Below are 19703 nucleotides of genomic sequence, written 5' to 3' on the forward strand. Positions count from 1 at the left end.
TTTGGTTTCTAGAAAGGTGAATTAGCAATGAGACACATGAAAGCTAATTTATATTGTAGAATCCTAGATTACTGTCACAAGGATGGTGGTGGTGGCAAAATCTTCAGATGCTCAGTAACATGGTGGCTGTGCTAGCTATTTCCTTGGTCTGTAAAAATAGTAAAGTATTAAAATTGTGAAGAAGGCACTCATTGAAGGGGTTGGGAATCTTGAGAATTCCTTTAAGGTCTATTCCAAATGATTATCTTGAACAAAATGTTGACTATACCCTTGATTATTGATGTTATGGTAGTTGGTGAATATATGAGGATCTAAAATTGGAAATGACCTTATGCAATTTTTTTAATGTTTTTTCTCTTTACTATTTTTACATTTATAGTACTGGAAAAAATGTCCATTTAGAACACAGAAGCCTTAAAAATGTCTTTGTAATGATTTCTTAATGGCCTTCCATTATCATGTTCTTTATTTGCTGATTTACATTTTTCTTGACATATGGTTAAAGTTTTTTTTTTTTTATCATTTAATGGATGCTTTGTGATAGTAAAAATCATCTTGTTTGTGTTTGGGGCAAAAATACTCATGTTTGTTACACTTAAAATACCATTTAATTATCAGACTCTATGCATGCACTTCATTAGACAGTGTTAATATGTGATTGTCAGACATGTTAGTACTTAAGGTATGCACATGGTTCACAGAGAACACAAAGGAGTGTTTGATCTACATGAACTAAACGATGGATGTTCAAGCATGCCTGCATTGTTTCCTCACTGGAATTCATGCCATGCTGAGCGCATGTTGACATACCGTAAGCCTGCCCATCACGCATTTCGTGCTGCAACATCACCACATTGTGACTTCAAACCTTGCTATACAGGTCTCTATGACATTTATGAAAGTAGTAAAATGAACAATGTTCTTTTTATGGTAAAGTCCACCAAATATATGTACGTGGAAATATACATAAATATTTGTAAACTGTATAAGTAGATCTCCTGATGACATGCTAAACATTTGCCAGGCAGAGAACAGAATCATTGCTATGACTTCTAGCCGTTCTGACTGGTGTATTTCACGACAAAGAACTTGGGGGGTTCCAATTCCTGTTTTTTATCATGTTCATTCAAAAGAACCACTGATTTATGAAGAAACGATTGCACATGTTAAAGGTAATGAGTTTCATGCAGGAAATAATATTGTGTAAAAAACTTTGTAGAATTGCTTTTTATAGCATTTGGTTGTCTGGCAAGTACTGATATTTGTACTGTTCATGCATTATCTGTAGTCTATGTAGTTAAATTATGTCCATTGCATCAGTAATGTCTGCATAATATCACTTTTTAGCATTTTGTAGAATCACAACAGCAAACTCGACACATTCAACCCCTTCTATAGTGCCAAACAAAGGTGCTGTCGGTGAGAGGGAAGAAAGGGAGAACCAACAGCAAACTGCGTCTTGCCGAGAGCGATCTATCTGCGCTTGTCATGCAAGAATTTTCGAGTGATCGTCACTCAAGAACTCTTTGCTTTAGTTCCCTATTTTAGGCACTTTAAATTCACAACAAAATTAATTCCCTTTTCTAAGGAGTGTTTATTGCAGCAAAAGCTTAATTTCTCTGCCAAAACATCCATCGGAAAGGTGGTATCGAGTCAACAGATTGTCGAATCCAAACCCCATACGGATCATTGATCACTATGGGTTACTAGTCACTATTCAGATACTTGTTTTAGGTCTGGATAAGTGGGTTTGGAACTTTGGAGCAAGTATGACTACATTGATTATTGAGTAGCTAGTTAACTGTGTAGTTGCATTGTGAGTTTGTGCGTATCGGCTGGCCATAGACTGTTATTTGATATAGGGGCAGTCTTTGCTGATTGGTGGATATATCCATATTGCATATTCTTGATAAGTTTGAGGTAAATTATTTAAGGAAGTTTTCTGTAATTTAAGACTTGATGAAGGGGTGGATGCTTAATATAAATTTAGAGAGACATGGTTCTATGCTTTAGTTCTATTTCTCATTGCAAAAATTTCATAATTTTTTTGTGTTTTCTATTCCTAAAAACTTGAGTTTTTAATAGTTCTTTAATTTATACTGACAGAATTATAAATGACATACAAGGTTCCTTCTGATAAAGCATTACAGATATCTTTCTTGATATTATCCCACATAACATACAATGTGAGCTTAGTGGATTTTCCTTTTTGTTTATTGTTTGAGTTAGTCATGGGCTTAATTTACATTTTAAAGTTCTGATGAGGATTTTATAGATTTTATTTGTTCTTGTGTTGCTTATGATGGTATGATTTCCATTTTCTATATATAATGGGTAGCGATATAAAATACTGTATGTTCTTATTTTGCCTATTATGATCCATTTTTTTCATGTTTCAGCTGTTGTGTCAAAGAAGGGTAGTGATGCCTGGTGGTACATGTCAACAGAGGAACTTCTTCCTCATAAATATCAAAACAATGCTTCAGAATACTATAAGGGAACTGATACCATGGATGTTTGGTTTGACTCTGGTATGTTTTTGTGCTATATGGATCATAAGCAAATCAAATGATGAATAAATTTTCTGTAGAGGGTTTCTCATCTAAAAGGTCCTCGATGGATCTACTTATATCTGTGCATTTTCTTTATTTGTTTATATTGTGAATTTGTGTTCTTATTCAAGTTAAATATCTGTTCCTTGCTCTATCTTGTTTAATTTGTGCTGTTGCTAGTTGTCTTACTCTTACCTTTCTCCCTTCTTTCTCTGTCTCTATCTTCTCTTCCTTTTGTCACCTCTTGTTCTCTCCACTTCTATGCCACACCCTCCCCTTACACCACCTCCTCTTCTCTTTGTAGTCCTCTCTATCGCTCAATCTCTATGTAGGTCCAGCCGATATCGAATGGTGTCGGTCCATATCGACTTTGGTGCACTGTACAATATTAATATTGTTCTGGTCCAGATACTGATCAGTATGTAATGGATCAAGATTTTTATCCATGGCATGTTGTAAATTGTGAAGCCTAAATCAGTATCCAATGTCTTTTGCCAAACTTGTCTCCTTCACCCTTATAGTTGTTTGTGACTAAATAACACTACTATGATCTTTCATTAGCTAACCATGACGATATGCGGTGAGCTTTGATGCTAACATGACGTTTGACAAATGCACAGAGGGTTCTCCGAACAAATAGCATATGTTTTTTTCTTTAGGATCTGATGGTTGTGGAATTAAAAAGGAAAGATACTTTATGAGGAAAAGAATAAAATATCTATCTCATTCTGGTTTAAGAATTAACTCTCTAGGATGATATTATATCTCCACATAGCTCACGATGGATATGTTCACCGTGGATAACTACTAGATACACTGTTTCTGAGAATCACTCCTAGGGATGTGGCCTTGATCCCTCATACTTATTACTTAATATGGAAAACATTCTATTTATACAACTAGTTTGTAATAATCTTGTATTACAATTGTAATGATCTCAACAATACATTCCTTTTTTATAAAGCACCAAGTACAAGAAGAAAAATATAATATGAATAAAGAATTCTAATTTCATAAATCAAGGGCTAACCAAATAAACTACATCTGAGTATATCATCTACCATGTTTGCTTGATCTTTTTTGCTTTGAGAGATTATGTTGCTTAACATTAACTGTTTATTGGAGATTATCCTTGTAGAGCATCTTTAGTCAAATATATGTTCACAATTACTGTCATGTTTAGCTTAACCTCCGTTCTTCTTGTATAATCTTGGTATCTAATGTAGTTTTCATAAGATTTGTCATATCACAATTTATTACATTCGCAGAATGCAACCCAAAATAACATATATATAAAGTAAAAAAAGACAAAATAATTCCCATGTCTGACACTTTCACTACATAGGAAATCATACCAAGTCAAATGATTGAATATATGGATTGTCCTAACGATAGAACATCTCATCTATATCGGAAGATCTGATACCACTATTATGTAGGACCAATTGCTTTGATACCAACCTGATATAAGATGAGCACTGCGACTAGTACGACAAATGCATAGAGATCCTTTGAAGAAAATAGAACATTATTTGTTTAGGATTTATAGTTTTGGAATGGAAATGAAAAGATAATTTACAAGATTAAAGAATAAATGATGAAAGATGAACACCATTCTAACAGATTTACCCCTGTACTTTCAGCACTATATAAATTTATCTCATCACTTGTTCAAAATTTTGCTTGATATTTCAGCAGTTGGGGATAACAGATCTTTATTAGCTTTGTGTCGGTTGACTTCATGAGTTAGCTTAACTGGAATACAATGCAACTCTTCTGCATCTCTTTTATGCTGTAATTATATGATATACATGAGTTTCAGTTTTTAACTAATTTACCATTTTATTCTTCAACTGATATGAAATGTTTGTTCTTTTTCTTTTTTTGGTTCTGTTGTTGTGTTTCCTGTATGCTACCTATCTAGGCTCATCTTGGGCAGCAGTGTTAGGAAAAAGAGATGGCCTTCATTTTCCTGCGGATTTGTATCTCGAAGGTAGTGACCAGCATCGTGGATGGTTCCAAAGCTCCTTGTTAACCAGTATTGCAACAACAGGTATTTAAGTTTTTGTAAAGTACTTATTGTAACTTTCTTCACTTCAAATGGTTTTTACCATTTATCAGATTCACTTGGTGTTGAGAATTTATGTGGTGATGACTTCACGTGATGATTTGCTTTCATTAGTTTGGGCAAAGTACTTAAGCACTGGAAGCACCTAGGTTTTAACTGGCTGCCAGAATGGATTGTCCTGTGTGAGGCTGATGTCGCAACTACCATGCCTTATAGAATAGGGAAGCCAAAAGAAAGGTGAAATGAAGCACTCCAGCTACGTTTCTGTGGCCCAGCAAGGCTCTTTGGAGGGAGGCCCACATGGCTCTCTCTTCTTTCTTCCTTTCTCCCTTTATCTCTCATTCTCTCTTCCTTTGGAGCTACAGCAGCATTGCAAACCAATCCTAGTCCCCTCTCACAATCAAAGACAGATGGAAGGAACAGGTCCTTTTGACTGATAAAGTGATAAAGGCATGTTAGATCTCTGACGAGCTCTTGATATTAATGAGCCCAAATTGGTTTATCAGTTCAGTCATCCCTTTTAAAGGCTGGTCCTTTTTCGTGTGCCTGATATGGTCTTTTAGAGCTTGGTTCAATTCGGTAAAATGCAATCACTGCTGTTGGCCTGGAACTGGGGTTTCGGATGTTGCTAGATTATTGTAATGAGATATTTTTATCAAAACAGACCAAAGATCTTAATTCTTAAATCTTCAACTTCTGGAGGAGTTCTCTTCTCAGTAACATGAGAAACTGTGAAGGATTATAATCTCTCTAGTCTTACTCTGTAATATATTTTGATAGTTAATTTGAAAAGAGTGATACCATACTGCTTCTATCTTTTCCAGGAAATGCTCCTTATTCATGTGTCATAACCCATGGCTTTGTACTTGATGAAAAGGGTATGAAAATGAGCAAATCTCTTGGTAATGTTGTTGATCCAGATATTGTAATTAATGGAGGAAAAAATTCTAAGGTTTGTTTTAATAGACCTGCTTATAAAGTTGCTTTAAGAATTTTAAGTTTCTGATGATTTTCTTTCTTCTATGCTAGGATCAACCTGGTTATGGAGCTGATGTACTTCGTCTTTGGGTTTCTAGTGTCGACTATACTAGCGATGTGTTGATTGGTCCCCAAATCCTCCGTCAAATGTCTGACATGTATAGAAAACTACGGGGAACATTGCGGTTTCTGTTGTCAAATCTTCATGATTGGAAAGTATGTCTAAGTTGTCTGTTATATATTCTTTTCTTGTTTAACAAATTAATGTATGTGCTGCAAAATCATAAGTGGTCATTCACCATTCCCTTTTCTGACTGGGTATTTCTCTTTATTACCTTCCAGAGCACCTTAACCAAGATTAATTTATAATGAGACTATCATTGTTTCGATGAAACTTGTCAACGTTTCATTAATAAAGCACACTGCAAGGGCGAACCACCTTACAATTGTAAGGTTGCTTGTTTCAGAACTGGATGACAAGAATTTGTATTACAGAAACACACTCTACTTCTAGGGATAAGGCTGTATTTGTTGGTCCTCCCTAAACCCCACATTGATTAGAGGATCATGCACTGGATTCATCCATTAATAAAGCACACTGCATGTCATACCATTCCGTTCAAATTAATATTTTCTGCATTACAATGTTTCATACTCCTATAAAAAGTTCCGGTTACTGTTACCATATCGATCTATAAAATGATAGAACTTTTATGCAAAGGTGAAAGTTATAGCTACCTTGAAAATATTATATGATAACCATGAATGTTATTTAGTGCCTAGTATGTTTTCTTTCTCATGAATCTCATCTAATCATAGGTTTTTTTCTGTTGAATATAGACAGAGAATTCTGTTCCATATGATGATCTTCCAAAAATTGACAAATTTGCATTATACCAACTTGAAAATGTTGTGAAGACAATACAGGATGGTTATGAGCTTTACCATTTCTACAAAATATACCAGGTACTTTTGCTTCACTATATGCAACTCATTATTTGCAAAACCAATTCATTCTTTATGCATATGTGTCACATGCAGAATTAATTAATTGCTCTGCTGAGATTAGCAATGGATTAGTTAACTACATGGCATATATACTTTTAGGACTATTCCACCATGTTGCATTGACAAACAAGACAGCTAGAGCAAAACTTGAATCAAAGTGTCCTACTTGCAAGCAAAATAATATAATGCTCAGACACATGAAAATACAATCAAGGCATTTGCTTTACTGTATGCCACTTCGAAATTCCAAAGATTGTGAGAAAAACACTATTGTGTGTCAGCTTCACTGGTAAAATTAGTAGAGTGTTTCCTTTTTTAGTTTAACAAGTATAGCTCACTCTTGACCACTATAATAGGATGAATCTGTTGTTGGAGCAGCCCAACTCTCTGCTAATCATCAATAAATTTCAAAATGTTTCAATTGCTCATGCATTCTTCTCAAACATGTTTTTATTGGTCGATACAATGTCCATAAAACAATTACAACAATACCAGTGAATAAAACACCATGGCATACTGGTCCATATATATATATATATATATATATATATATATATATATATATATATATATATATATATATATATATATATATATAACCAGTTAACAATATCCAATTTTCAGATTCATGGGTTAGACATTACTAACTCCATTGTCTGTTACATGGCTAAAAATTATTGACAAGCTTTCAAACAATGGATATATATGATGCTATACTAGGTGTACAAAGTTTTAAAATATAATTTGCATGTCTTCATTTATTTTTTTATGTGATATGCTATCAAAAGGATTGTTTGCTGTTGTAATTTTGAATAAAAGTGTAAACATATTTCTTCCTCAAGTTATGCTTTTGCATTATACAACTCCCATAATATTTGGAATTTCTGTTTATCAAAACTAAGTTTCTATAAGATACGAATTGAACAGCCCCGATCAAAACTGACAGTAATAAACTTCTAGTGCTTACTCACCTATTCACATTTTGGTTTGTGATTTAACTAGTGGCCCATATGCATACACTAAACAATAATTCATTTATTTTGGTAGTAAGGACTAAGGCTTGATAATATGAATCATATTCTCGATCCAATGTTGGTAATGATAGGTGACCTGAATGGTATGATATTGGTACCATGTATTGTAACATGTGTCCCTCTAGGTTGGTACCAGCAGTATGGTCTGGACCACTATTATCAGAGAGTGAGTGCATTAGGAGGTGGTGACATCAGGGAGGAGGTGACAATGCAGTCTAAAAGGAGGTGGAGGTGGAGGCCAAGGATTTAAAATTAAATAGCGAGGTGTGGGGAGTTTAAAAACCAAAAAGGGTTACCGGTACCAAGCAATAGAGGTGGTATACCCAGTATCAAAAGGAACCTGACAAAATCACCTGGTTTGTATACCAGGTGGCCATATACCAGTCTTTCTAATCAATAGAACTGGTTTTGAAATCCTTGCTATGAGTCATTCTGGAAGCTTGCACTATCATCTAGCAAAGACTTGAAGTTGTGGGTCATGAAAGTTGCAGCTTTTTTAATTCATCATTTTGTTGATGGGTGTCTTCTATAAGTAGTTTTAAAATGTCATTCAATTGAAATGAGATCAACATCTTGACATGCCAGTCCTCCATCTTTGATCTATATCTTGACAAGTCATATAATTTGTTTGATGTTGATTGCTCTTTGTATTCCAGATTATTCAACGTTTTGCCATTGTTGATCTATCAAATTTCTATCTTGATGTTGCTAAAGACCGACTTTATGTGGGGTATGTCTTTCTTATAGTTTTTTGGAAGCATCTTGTGGTTATTGTCTTTTAGTTATGTGTTTCATGTTTACTACAATCTTTTGAGAGTAGTTCTTTTGTTCAACAAGGGAGTAACATTTGATTATTTCAGTATCGAATTGCTTGAAACTGTCGTTTTCAGCTTTGGCCCAATTACAGTGACTAGTGTTGTAGGTTGTCTTTAGAAACGGCCTGTAGACAGAATAAAATTTTATCAATTGGTTATTCTTAGACTTGTATAGTCATTGATATAATCATGCAGTTGATTTTTTGGTAGATCTTTTAGGACTCTTTGTTACAGTATATGGCATTCAGTTGTCTATAACCTATGCTCAGAATTCTGAAAGCTACCATGAAGTGCACTTAAAGGAAGTGTAAATTGATTTGAAGATGATACAAGATGTACACCACCAAACTAGACTAGATGGTGCACCTGCAAGGTAGAGTAAATAAGTTGAAGCGTGGTATAAGCCTACAAGGGTAAAAAAGTTAAAAGGGTGACAGTTTTCTTAAATTGAAACCATCCTTTCTCCTATCTGAATCATCTTTTAATATGATCCATACCTGTCATCTGTGGGCCCAAACACTTCCTCTAGTTGTCAACAAATGACTGAGAATTGGATCCATGCAAAAAAATTGAAAGGGGATCCCAACCCAAGATGAAAACATATAGTAGGTGATAGAACCAATTGGCATCTCACATATGACTTAGAATTGGTTTTAAAATGAAGCTATTCTTATAAACTGAGCCAAAAAAGTTACGAGTTCAGATAAGGTTTACATCCTTTACCACTTTGGGTATGGTACCAACTTGGATTATACTCTTGAACAATGCTAGATACGAAGTGTTTAATTTAGTATGCCATATCAAATTTTTAACTCTTAATAATGTGTTCATAACTCCTTTACGATTAGCAGGAAGAAATTTTGGACATAATATTGTTTGCTGGCTACCTTTTTCACACACTTGTCAAAACTGATATATTTTGGACATATTATCGTATGCTTGTAACAATTACTTTTCCATTGTAGACTTGTATATGTTCCATTTAAATGCCTGATTTGAGCAACATGATATTTTAATCAGACATCACACCACTGGCCATGCAGTGATATGTATGTCAATACTGGAATGGCAAACCCATGTATAACAAGCCAATTTTGTGCTGATGCATTTGATACTGTGCTAGTTCTTGATATGCCGTTGAAGGCACCTGTATGCTTGTCATTTGACTTGGAAATAGTCTTGGCATGTGATCTGACATGTGAGATACATGCATATTGTGGCAGGTTGTGATACAATTCTTATAGTACCAGTCTGCTACTAGCATAGGCTTCGTACATTAGACCTAGATTCTTTTTATTTTACACCTTCAGGATGTACTCTTGAGTCTATGATTTGTATTAATTTGTTGCTTTGTGAATATGTTAAGGTTCTCCAGCCTCTGTATTTTCATATGATTGATCTGATGTTTTATAGTTCATTTCATGCTACTTAATGCAAATAGGTGCTGAAATGAACAAGAATTACAATTTCAATCCAAAAGAATTATGACCATTTTGATTTATCACTAGATGAATCATCAAGCTCAATTTTCATTTTAGGTGCATCTTGTAGACAAAGAATGTTAAGCGGACTGATATTTTGATTCATAATCGGCAAAAATAGTTTTGTGGTCAAATCAGCTGAATTGCATTGGTGTGTGTCATCTCTTTCACTTCTTTAGTTGACATTATGCGGAAAGTTGGTATGGGAAAGCATTGAAGCACCATGCACAAGTGTGATCTCTTTTATGGTGTTGCCAACGTAATCTAGTGAGCAATGTGCATTAGTGCATAATTTTAACAGTGTTGGCACTAGCTGAGATGGTGCGTTGCTGTGCCTATATATGACCAACGTAGTTCTGGCTTGTGGTATTTTAGTACTTGCTGCTGAAGACTTGGATGTCAAACATGTCCTGTTATATGGAGAAATTTATGGAGTTATTCAGATACACTAAAATGCTTGACATTGTTAAAGCTTAGAGACAGATTATCATTTTGCCTCTGTCCCGGTATTCGGTATAGACTAGTATAATTTTCTCTGTAATGCTTGTTGGTTCTTGTTTTTGTTCCTCAACTGAATGGGCATTTTTCAGGGGTACAGCCAGTTTTACTAGGAGGAGTTGCCAAACGGTTCTTGAAGCACATCTTCTTACCATTGTTAGATTAATTGCTCCAATTTTGCCACATTTAGCTGAGGATGTATGGCAAAACCTCCCTTTTGAATACATTACAGGAGACGGGTCTATTGTGAAATTTGTTTTCGAGTTGAAATGGCCGGTTCCAAATGAAAATTGGCTCAGGATGCCTGCGGATGATGTTGATTTTTGGAGGACAATCCTCGAGGTGTGCAAAAATTTCTTCATCTAATTCCGGAGCATTATGTACCTTTTATGTTATATGTTCCCCTTCTTTATATCTGGCGTGCATTAGAATAAATAGGTAATTGACCTTTATTTCCCTTGGATCAATATGCTTTCATCTGTCATTGAGATTGTCATTTTCTTGTTAATGCCAGAATTGAACAGTAATCAGATTACTTTTATGACAGATCATTTGTATTTTTTTAAATTACTGTTGATTAACTTTTTTAGCTGTTGCCTATTGTAGATTCAAACTAGAGCTACTTGTTATTTCAAGGTTTAGTTTTTTTTAGATGTTAGCCACCTAGAATTTCAAATAAAATGAAGGTACCTGCCTATATCTTAGGTCAGTTAAGCTATTTTAATAACTGAAAAGTGTCCTCACTCTCATTTCTATGGTATAAGCATATGTGAGATACAGTGCGATGTACACGCATTGCAACATACCATTGCAGCTATGGCATAAGGACTTCAGTGGACCCCTGATATGGTGTCTCATTTTACCAACATTCAGATAGGTCCAAGTGATATGGTGTCAACATGAACCTAGCACTTCTAGCCAAATATGATGGATAAAAAACAAGTGAAGCAAAATAATTTAATAGATTCTGGATTGGGCAATTTCCTTGGAAAAGATCCTCATTTTGGGTTTTTCCCAAACAACGTTCCCTTTTTGGTTTTTTCCAAATAGTGCCCTTAATTCAAAAAATACCCAAAATACCCCATCACCAACTCTTTCCGCCAAAATTTTCCGTTAGTTTCTTCACTAGTTTTGAACTGTAACGTTGTTTTCATTTGGGTTATTTATAGTGTTTTTCAATGGCATTTACAATTTTTTTATTGAGATACTGAAAACACTGTAAACGTTATTAAAAAACACTGTAAGTGATATCATATTGTGCATCTTTGGTTGTCATTGCTCGTAGATCATTACAATATCATATTTTTAGGCTTATAACTGGTTTAATTGAGGTTAAGAGTTCATTTGGGTCATTTATATAGTTTTCAAGTAGGTTTTTACAGTATTTTTGCTATGATGGCCAAAACACTGTAACAAACATATTTTTTGTTCCTCTTTTGGGTGATGTTGTTCATAAATTGTTATAAATACCTATTTGAATCCTAGTATAATATTTCAAATGATTGTGTTTTGATTTCATTTGGCTCAGTTATAGTGTTTCAAGTAGTTTACAGTGTTTTTGTTTTAGTAGCCAAAACACTTACAAGCCAATACACTTTAATGGACAGGAAAAGTACAGGCTATTTTTTGAGGGGTAGTTTGAGTATTTTTTGAATAAGGGAACACTGTTTGGGAAAAACCAAAAGACAGGAGCTGTTCAGGAAAAACACAAAATGAGGCTCCTGCCCATGCAGAAACTGGAAATTAGTATATCAGGATTTATTAAAAAATATACTTAATCAAAAGTATAAAAAGGAATTTTCAGAAAGTACTGCAAAAACAAATTATGCAACAAAAATAATTATGCATATGTTCTGCTAACATTTTAAAAAATCAATAACAAAACGAATACCCTGTCCCTTCTCTCTCCTGTTTTCTCTCTTCTCTTTACCCTCTTTCACTTCTTTTCCCCCTCTATCTGTCCCCTCATCTCCTTCTCATGCTGTTGGCGAACGGAGAGTAGGTGCAGCTGATGGGTCTCATGGCCTCAAACGACGTGTGTTTTTTTCTTTACTTACTCTTCCCTGTATCACTCTTTGTCCACACTAACTGGAATTTTGTTGATGTGCTCATATCATTTGTGCATTGTCTTCCTATTCTCTTTGTTGAGACGAATGTGGAAGAGTGCGTAGACAATATGGACGAATTGTGTGGTTAAAATATGTTCAATTGTCACTGAATCAGTTTTGTTGGTCATTCTCGTTCTTTTATGTGTCTAAGTGCTATCAAATAAGTATAGCTCAGTCAACAGAATTCTGCAATGTGCATCTAATGAGGGTCATTGTACATAGCCATGCCCCTATAAGAAGAGAAGTGCTTGACTTGAACCTGGATGCCTAGATTACAAATTAGTAACCTTACCATGGTGGCACAGCTCACCCTACATTGTGGTTGTTAAATATATTTTAAAGCTTGCTCAACAGTTTCCTTCTCTTGAACCTGGATGCCTAGATTGCTAATTAGCAACCTTGGCATCAAGGCTCGCCCTCCATTGTGGCTGTTAAATATATTTTTAAAAATCTAAAGCTTGATGTAGTGGTGTGTGATTCTTACTACAGAATACTTGATATTATTGTCATGGCTGCTAATGATTCATAGTGTACCGTTAACCAGTTGAGGTCAGAGGTGAACAAAGTCCTAGAGAATGCTAGAGCTGGAAAGTTGATTGGGTCCAGCTTGGAAGCAAAGGTTTATCTTCGTGCCTCAGATGGTGTTGTGACCTCCAGATTGCAGGAATTGTGCATGGCTGGGAATGAAGCTGATGCTCTGCATAGGATTTTTATAACATCTCAGGTAACAGACTTTTTCCGGATGCCATTTGTTAGCACAACCTTATTTCTATATACATCATCCTGGCATATCTATATACTGCTTCAGGTTGAAGTTCTAAGTTCACCAAATACCGAATTGGTTACGAGCATACCATATGCTGGCAACTACACCGATCAAAGAAGTGGTGAAATTTGGATTGGAGTTTCTCGGGCCGAAGGCATGAAATGCGAGAGATGTTGGAACTATGAACCTCAAGTTGGTTCATTTGCAGATCATCCGACTCTTTGTGCGCGTTGTTATGACGTCATCAATGTTCAACCACTTCCAGCTGCTGCAGGCGTCAGTTGAGAATTTGATACTTCTTGATGAGGTTTCTAATTCTGTTTCTAGAGTTTGGAGCTGACTCCACGATCACATTTTTCCTCGTTCTGATAAGCCAAAATGGTGATCGTTCATTCTTTATTGAGAATGTGAACTCGAGTAAGAATAGTTGAGAAGAAAAAACACATTTTGTGATTGCTACAATATACATTAAGTTATGATTTATACAAAAATTGTTGGGACTTATGAATATCGAAGTCAAGATAGCATTGAATAATAGTTTTGAATGATAGCTTCTAAGATTAACAGCTTCTGCATCTGCCCATTTCATCAGGGTGTTATTGTTGCTTTTTGCCCTCTCGCTACACCTTCCTTCCCCCATGTTGTTGCCTTGTGCTCTGGCTCGATGCACCAATTGTTGGATAGAACCCCAGATTTTGTTGGATAGAAGAGCACATTGTGAATTGGAATAATAAGAAGAATCCTGAATGTTCAGACACTTGTTGGCATACGAGTTGAGACGTCAACTACAGCAGCGTCCAGAAGAATATGTTCTTCTCTTCTTTTCTTGATGATAAACTTGAAATGGATGTGAATTCTTTGTATGGCTTAGCTGAGTCATAGCTTTGTGGGGACCGACAACAATGGTTTCCAGCGGTAAAGCACAGGCCACTTTGTATGACTTAGCTAAGCCATTATGATTATGCTATAACAAATGGTGATGCAAATGTCATTTCAATCAACCAGGTCAGTTAAAATATAGGATTAGTTATATATTATTTTATGTAGTTAGCTAGCGAAATATCTAGGTTCATTTATCCTAACATCGTTCGAAAATAAAGATAAAAAATATAATTTTAATAATATTTCAATTGGTGATGACGAATGATGACGTTATTAGGGGTCACGAGGAATTGTTATGGATGAGGAAAGTGACGATAAGAGATGAGAGCATATTTGTATTTGTATTGACACCGATGCAGTTAGAGCGGCGAAAAGATCGCTCGACATTGCATTAGCGTCAACACAGATGTAAAGCGACTTTCATCTCTCGTCGTTGCAATCATCCTCCATAACAGTCACCATGGCTCCTAGCAGTATCGTCGTTCATCACTATCATCTAGAAATATATAAAAAAAATTATTTTTTTTTATTTTTATCAATAAAAATTGATATCATTAGGATAAATAAATCTAGTTATTTTATTTATATAATAATAAAAATACGAACGTAATTTTTAAAAGTGAAATCATCAAAATGTTAAAAGATAACTAATTACAAAGGATAATTTATAATTAATCCTAAAATATAGTAATGAGTTTACCAAGACTTTAAAATCTTATTTTATATATTTTTTAATATTATTTAGAGAGTTCGAAATCTATAAATTTTTTTTAATGATAATGATGCATCTAACAGGTAGATTTAAAATTTAAAATCTCGATCCAACAAATTCTAGGCATGCATACTATCATAGCCGATAACCTTCACCACTTACTGCAACAAAACTTGATGTTTAATTTGGCGAAATCTAAACAAGCAAAAGAAAAAAAAAATTCCAATATTAATTTGGCCAAATTCGAACAAGCAAAAAAAAAAGAAAGGAAAGCAAAATTCCAATAAACTAATAAAGGGTGTGTGACTTACTTTTGGGTTTAGATGACTCAAAAATGCTGTGGCCTGTTTCAATTTAGGGGAAGCTCTATTCATGCAAACCAACAGTTGTCATCCAAAGGCCAATCGGGTCATTCCACCATTCCTTAGACTGGTGGCTGCTGAATAAGAGCGCTCCAATAATAATAGCCCTCCCGGAGCGACCAGATTCTTCTCGGGCGGCGAAGGATATCGATCTGAAGCCTCTCTAGCGTTCCGTTGCCCTCAGCTTCTTCCTTCGTCGCCCTTCCACCAACCGACCTCGGATTTCTTATATCTGTTTGCTTAAATTTCCTTGGAATTAGGGCTTCTGATCTCCTCTTCGACGCATCATCGGGGTGAAAGGTCGATTTTTTTTTGTTTTTTGGGCATAGGTCGATTTGTTTGCTTCAGGAGAGACCATGTCAGTGCCGGCGATCGCCCTCTACGCGAGCCCCCCTAGCGGCGTCTGCTCGACACACCATCACCATTCGTGCCAGATCACCGCCTCCCATTCCTCCACGGACTTGGACCTCAACCCCCGCGCTGCAGCTCCCGTCGCCTCCTCTTCCGCCTCCTCGGCCGCAGCCGCCGTCTCCCAGAAGCCGATTGTTGGTGGTCTCTCCCGAATCTTCTCGTCCACCGCCCCCGCGGCTGCTGCCTCGCGCCACGTCTCCGCTTCCGGCTTCGTCAGCACCGACGAACTCGGCTCTTTCCGACACGATAGGTCGGACGATCTTGGAAGCTTGTACTCCTACTCGCTTTCATCGTCGCCGTTCAAGGGCCGAGAGCATAGCCCGGTGTCGGTGTTCCAGGGCCCGGTGACATGCAGCGGAAGCGGATCTTCCAAAAGCCCGCCTTTGGTGAGGACCCCTCGGGAGTGGATGGGAGGCGATTGGAGAACGGGAAAAGATAGGCTCTTTAAGGGTTTCATTCGGAACGCCCTCAGTCCTTGCCTGGTTTATGATTCCCCGAGCTTTTCTACACCAAACGGTGGCACAGTTTCTGTCGAAGAGTTGCCTTTTGGTTTGGATGACAGTATGATCGACACTGAAACTACCTGTGAGCCCTACGCCCAAGAATTGTTAGCAGGGGCTCAGGCAAGACATAAGATTTTCCACGAGGAGATCGTCCTCAAGGCTTTTTATGAGGCCGAAAAGGCTCACAAGGGGCAGGTGATCATTAATTTTTTTAATTTGATGAGTGAAATTATTATTCTTTCTAGATTAATTAATCCACGACATTTGAGTGTTTGAATTCTAAAACCAGAAATAAGTCCTCACATGATCTGGGTTTTCTTATCCTTTATGATAGATGAGAGCAAGTGGAGATCCTTTCCTGCAGCACTGTGTCGAGACAGCAGTGTTGTTGGCCGACGTTGGGGCTAATTGTACGATAGTTGCTGCAGGGCTTTTACATGATACGCTCGATGATTCTTTTATGGATTATGATCATATTTTTCATATGTTTGGAGCTGGGGTTGCTGATATGGTCGAAGGGGTATTGTGTTTCTCTTGTGCTTTGTTTTTTTTTTAATTCCGGCTTACCATCTTACCGTGCTTGTTAGTTGTAGAGTTGAAATTATTCTTCAATTTATGAGAATCTTCTAGCACATTGGATCATTATTTTATGTGTGAGAAAGGCTTGTTCTTATGCAATTTTTATTGTAAAGAGGTTTTATTTTTTACCTTTACTCTAATTTGAAATCTTTTTGTATGAACGTGCTAAATGCTTATCAGAATTCATATACAAAGCTTCAGAATGATTGACTTTGTATAACCAGCATCCATTTTGCTTAATTATGTTTGTAAATCTTCAACAGTATCCTGGTAAAATTTTGATAAAGTTACTTGCTAGTTACTTAGTAAAGTGCAATAATATAAGTTTAAGCATTGAAACAATTTAGCTTTCATCTATTTTAAATTTATTGTCTCGTGTTTTAGCCCAAAACTTATTTGACATTCTCCTTGTATTTATAACTCATAGGACTATTGAAAGAAAGCTACTTTTGTGATTGGGGAGACATAAGTGTTCATATACTTATTATTGTCATCAAACATGATATTTTGGGTACCAAAAGAAGGGTAGCGTGAAAACCAGACATTGATGATCCACATATTGAGATGTGAGGTGATACATGTGGGAAAAAAATGGTATGTTGTGTTCGTGGTTGTCTATTTTATGGGGTATCACTTTAATAATCTATTAAGCAAAACTGTTAGCTTTTTGTTAACAAGGTGATCGATGGTGGTCAAGCTCCGTGACACTGAGCTCAGTATCAAATATTAATGTTCATATCTCGATGAAGACTACTGGTCATGATGAATATGTTGTGTTCCTTTAGTTCAGTTTATCCAACTTAATTTAAATTTAGAGCTTATCATACTGTCTAAAATGTTTATTAGTCATTTCGCTATGCAGTTTAATATGCTTTGAGAAATAAGAAAGAAATATTTTCATGTTTCATTCTTGGAACTGTTTATATCTAGGCCATTCTGTGGATTTTGGTGCAGTGTATAGAGTCACCATAGGGAATCATACGGAGCAGAAAAAAGGCTAAGATAATAAATGACTTATCTCATTTTTTTCAGGTTTCTAAGTTAAGCCACTTGAGCCAGCTTGCTCGTGATAACAACACTGCAAATAAATATGTTGAGGCTGATCGCTTGCATACGATGTTCCTTGCAATGGCAGATGCTAGGGCAGTGCTTATAAAGCTAGCAGATAGACTTCATAACATGATGACATTGGAAGCATTACCTATGGTCAAACAACAGAGATTTGCGAAGGAGACTCTGGAAATCTTTGCACCCCTAGCTAGTAGATTGGGAATCTCTACTTGGAAGGAGCAATTACAGACTTTGTGTTTCAAACACCTTCATCCAGAACAGCACAGAGATTTATCCTTGCAGCTTTTGAAATCCTTAAATGAAGCACTGGTTGCATCTGCACTGCAGAAGTTAGGAAAGGCTCTGGTAGATGAAGGTGTTTCTTATCATGTTCTATCCGGAAGGCATAAAAGCTTGTATAGTATTTACTCTAAAATGACAAAGTACGCCTTCCAAATTTTTATTTACCAATTTTTTGCAAGTTGAAGTTGACATCCTTTAAAACTTTCATTGATGTAGCTATAGTTTTATGTAATTTCTGAGTCTGATTCTTGTGATGCTTATTTCTAGGAAGAAACTTAACATGGATCAAATCCATGACATTCATGGTTTACGTTTAATAGTTGAGAAAGAGGAAGATTGCTACAAGGCATTGAGCATTGTGCATCGATTATGGCCCAAAGTTATTGGGAGGTTCAAGGACTACGTAACTCATCCCAAATTTAATGGGTAAGTTATTGATGAAGTTTAATATAATTGTTCTTTGAATTGATGTTGACATTGCTTGCAGGTATCAATCATTGCACACGGTTGTATTGAGCGAAGAAATGCTTCCTCTGGAAGTTCAGATCCGAACAAACGAGATGCATTTGCAGGCAGAATATGGATTTGCAGCCCATTGGAGATACAAAGAAGGTAACTGCAGGCATGCTTCATTTGTACTTCAAATGGTCGAATGGGCAAGATGGGTTCTCAGCTGGCAATGTGAGACGATGAAGTCCGAACAGTGCAGATCAATTGGGCACACAAATTTGTTCAGGCCACCATGTCAATTTCCTTCTCATTCTGATAACTGCCCTTATTCCTACACACAGCAGTGTAGCCATAATGGACCTGTCTACATCATAATACTGGAAAATGAGAAGGTGAGTTTTCTTCTTTTAGTTGTTGTCTGCAAATAGTCTCTTGCTGATAACTAAGGTGGCTATTATGTGTGATTGCAGATGTCCGTGCAGGAGTTTCCAGCAGATTCCACTGTATTCGACTTGATGGAGAGAGCTGGGGAAGGAAACTCGAGAGGATCTCCATGCAGTTTCCCTGTGAAGTTAGAATTAAGGCCCAGACTGAATCATGAGCCAGTTAGCGATCCGAGTCGGAATCTCAGAATGGGGGATGTCGTCGAGTTGACCCCGGCCCTTCCCGACAAGTCGTTGACAGAGTATAGGGAAGAAATCCAGCGCATGTATGAACGAGGACTTTCTCTTTCTGGCAGGCACGGTTGAGGAAGCGGAAAGCTCGGTGTTTGTTATTCAATCTATTGTATAAATTAACTTGGTTGTAAATATCAACTGATTGAATACGATAATTATATCTACCAGTATCATGGCAACTGGGTTAAGGGGATCAGTGAAGACTTGTACTTGCAAGGGAATTGATAAGTTGATACTGTTACAAATGTTTGCGTGTGGCATTATCACTTGTATTAATTTTGCTTGCCTTCATATCTTGGACACGCACAGGTGCTTTGCTCCCAATTTGATCGTCTTATGTTGCTCTTTTCTAGTGATCATCATCAGCGTGACTAAGCTAAGACTGTCGTTGCATCTATCGTTCTTTGTTCTTAGTTCTGGAAAAGTTAGCGTCCTCTATAGTTTAACTCGAGACTCTGATGGTATG

General features: G+C 36.4%; 2 protein-coding genes across 4 annotated transcripts in view; both read left to right on the plus strand.

The window, feature by feature from the left end:
- The window catches only part of LOC135619716 (isoleucine--tRNA ligase, chloroplastic/mitochondrial-like), a 29143-nt gene extending 15327 nt beyond the window's left edge, over window positions 1-13816 (plus strand). For 2 of the 3 annotated variants that reach the window (XM_065121986.1, XM_065121988.1), the window contains 10 exons: window positions 1025-1172; window positions 2400-2531; window positions 4477-4605; window positions 5445-5572; window positions 5650-5814; window positions 6439-6564; window positions 8297-8370; window positions 10527-10776; window positions 13087-13266; window positions 13351-13816. In XM_065121986.1, the coding sequence (XP_064978058.1) occupies window positions 1025-1172; window positions 2400-2531; window positions 4477-4605; window positions 5445-5572; window positions 5650-5814; window positions 6439-6564; window positions 8297-8370; window positions 10527-10776; window positions 13087-13266; window positions 13351-13593 (1575 nt within the window). In that variant the 3' untranslated portion in view covers window positions 13594-13816. Of the gene's footprint in view, window positions 1-1024; window positions 1173-2399; window positions 2532-4476; window positions 4606-5444; window positions 5573-5649; window positions 5815-6438; window positions 6565-8296; window positions 8371-10526; window positions 10777-13086; window positions 13267-13350 lie in introns of those variants that run through there. The other variant, XM_065121989.1, reaches the window with a different exon arrangement.
- Window positions 13817-15288: 1472 nt separating this feature from the next.
- LOC103995283 (probable GTP diphosphokinase RSH2, chloroplastic) lies at window positions 15289-19528 on the plus strand. Its single transcript, XM_009415837.3, has 6 exons — window positions 15289-16373; window positions 16513-16698; window positions 17790-18250; window positions 18378-18536; window positions 18598-18952; window positions 19031-19528. The coding sequence occupies exons 1-6, from the start codon at window positions 15621-15623 to the stop codon at window positions 19307-19309; spliced, it is 2193 nt and encodes a 730-aa protein (XP_009414112.2). The 5' UTR covers window positions 15289-15620; the 3' UTR covers window positions 19310-19528.
- The last annotated feature ends 175 nt before the right edge of the window (window positions 19529-19703 follow it).

The sequence above is a fragment of the Musa acuminata genome, chromosome BXJ2-8, assembly GCF_036884655.1.
Source record: "Musa acuminata AAA Group cultivar baxijiao chromosome BXJ2-8, Cavendish_Baxijiao_AAA, whole genome shotgun sequence".
Classification (NCBI taxonomy): Eukaryota; Viridiplantae; Streptophyta; class Magnoliopsida; order Zingiberales; family Musaceae; genus Musa; species Musa acuminata.

Coding starts and splice junctions, on each gene's coding strand:
- LOC103995283 (XM_009415837.3), top strand. CDS start 15,621: ATGTCAGTGCCGGCGATCGCCCTCTACGCGAGCCCCCCTAGCGGCGTC. Junction 16,374..16,512: donor AAAAGGCTCACAAGGGGCAG/GTGATCATTAAT, acceptor CCTTTATGATAG/ATGAGAGCAAGTGGAGATCC. Junction 16,699..17,789: donor TTGCTGATATGGTCGAAGGG/GTATTGTGTTTC, acceptor CATTTTTTTCAG/GTTTCTAAGTTAAGCCACTT.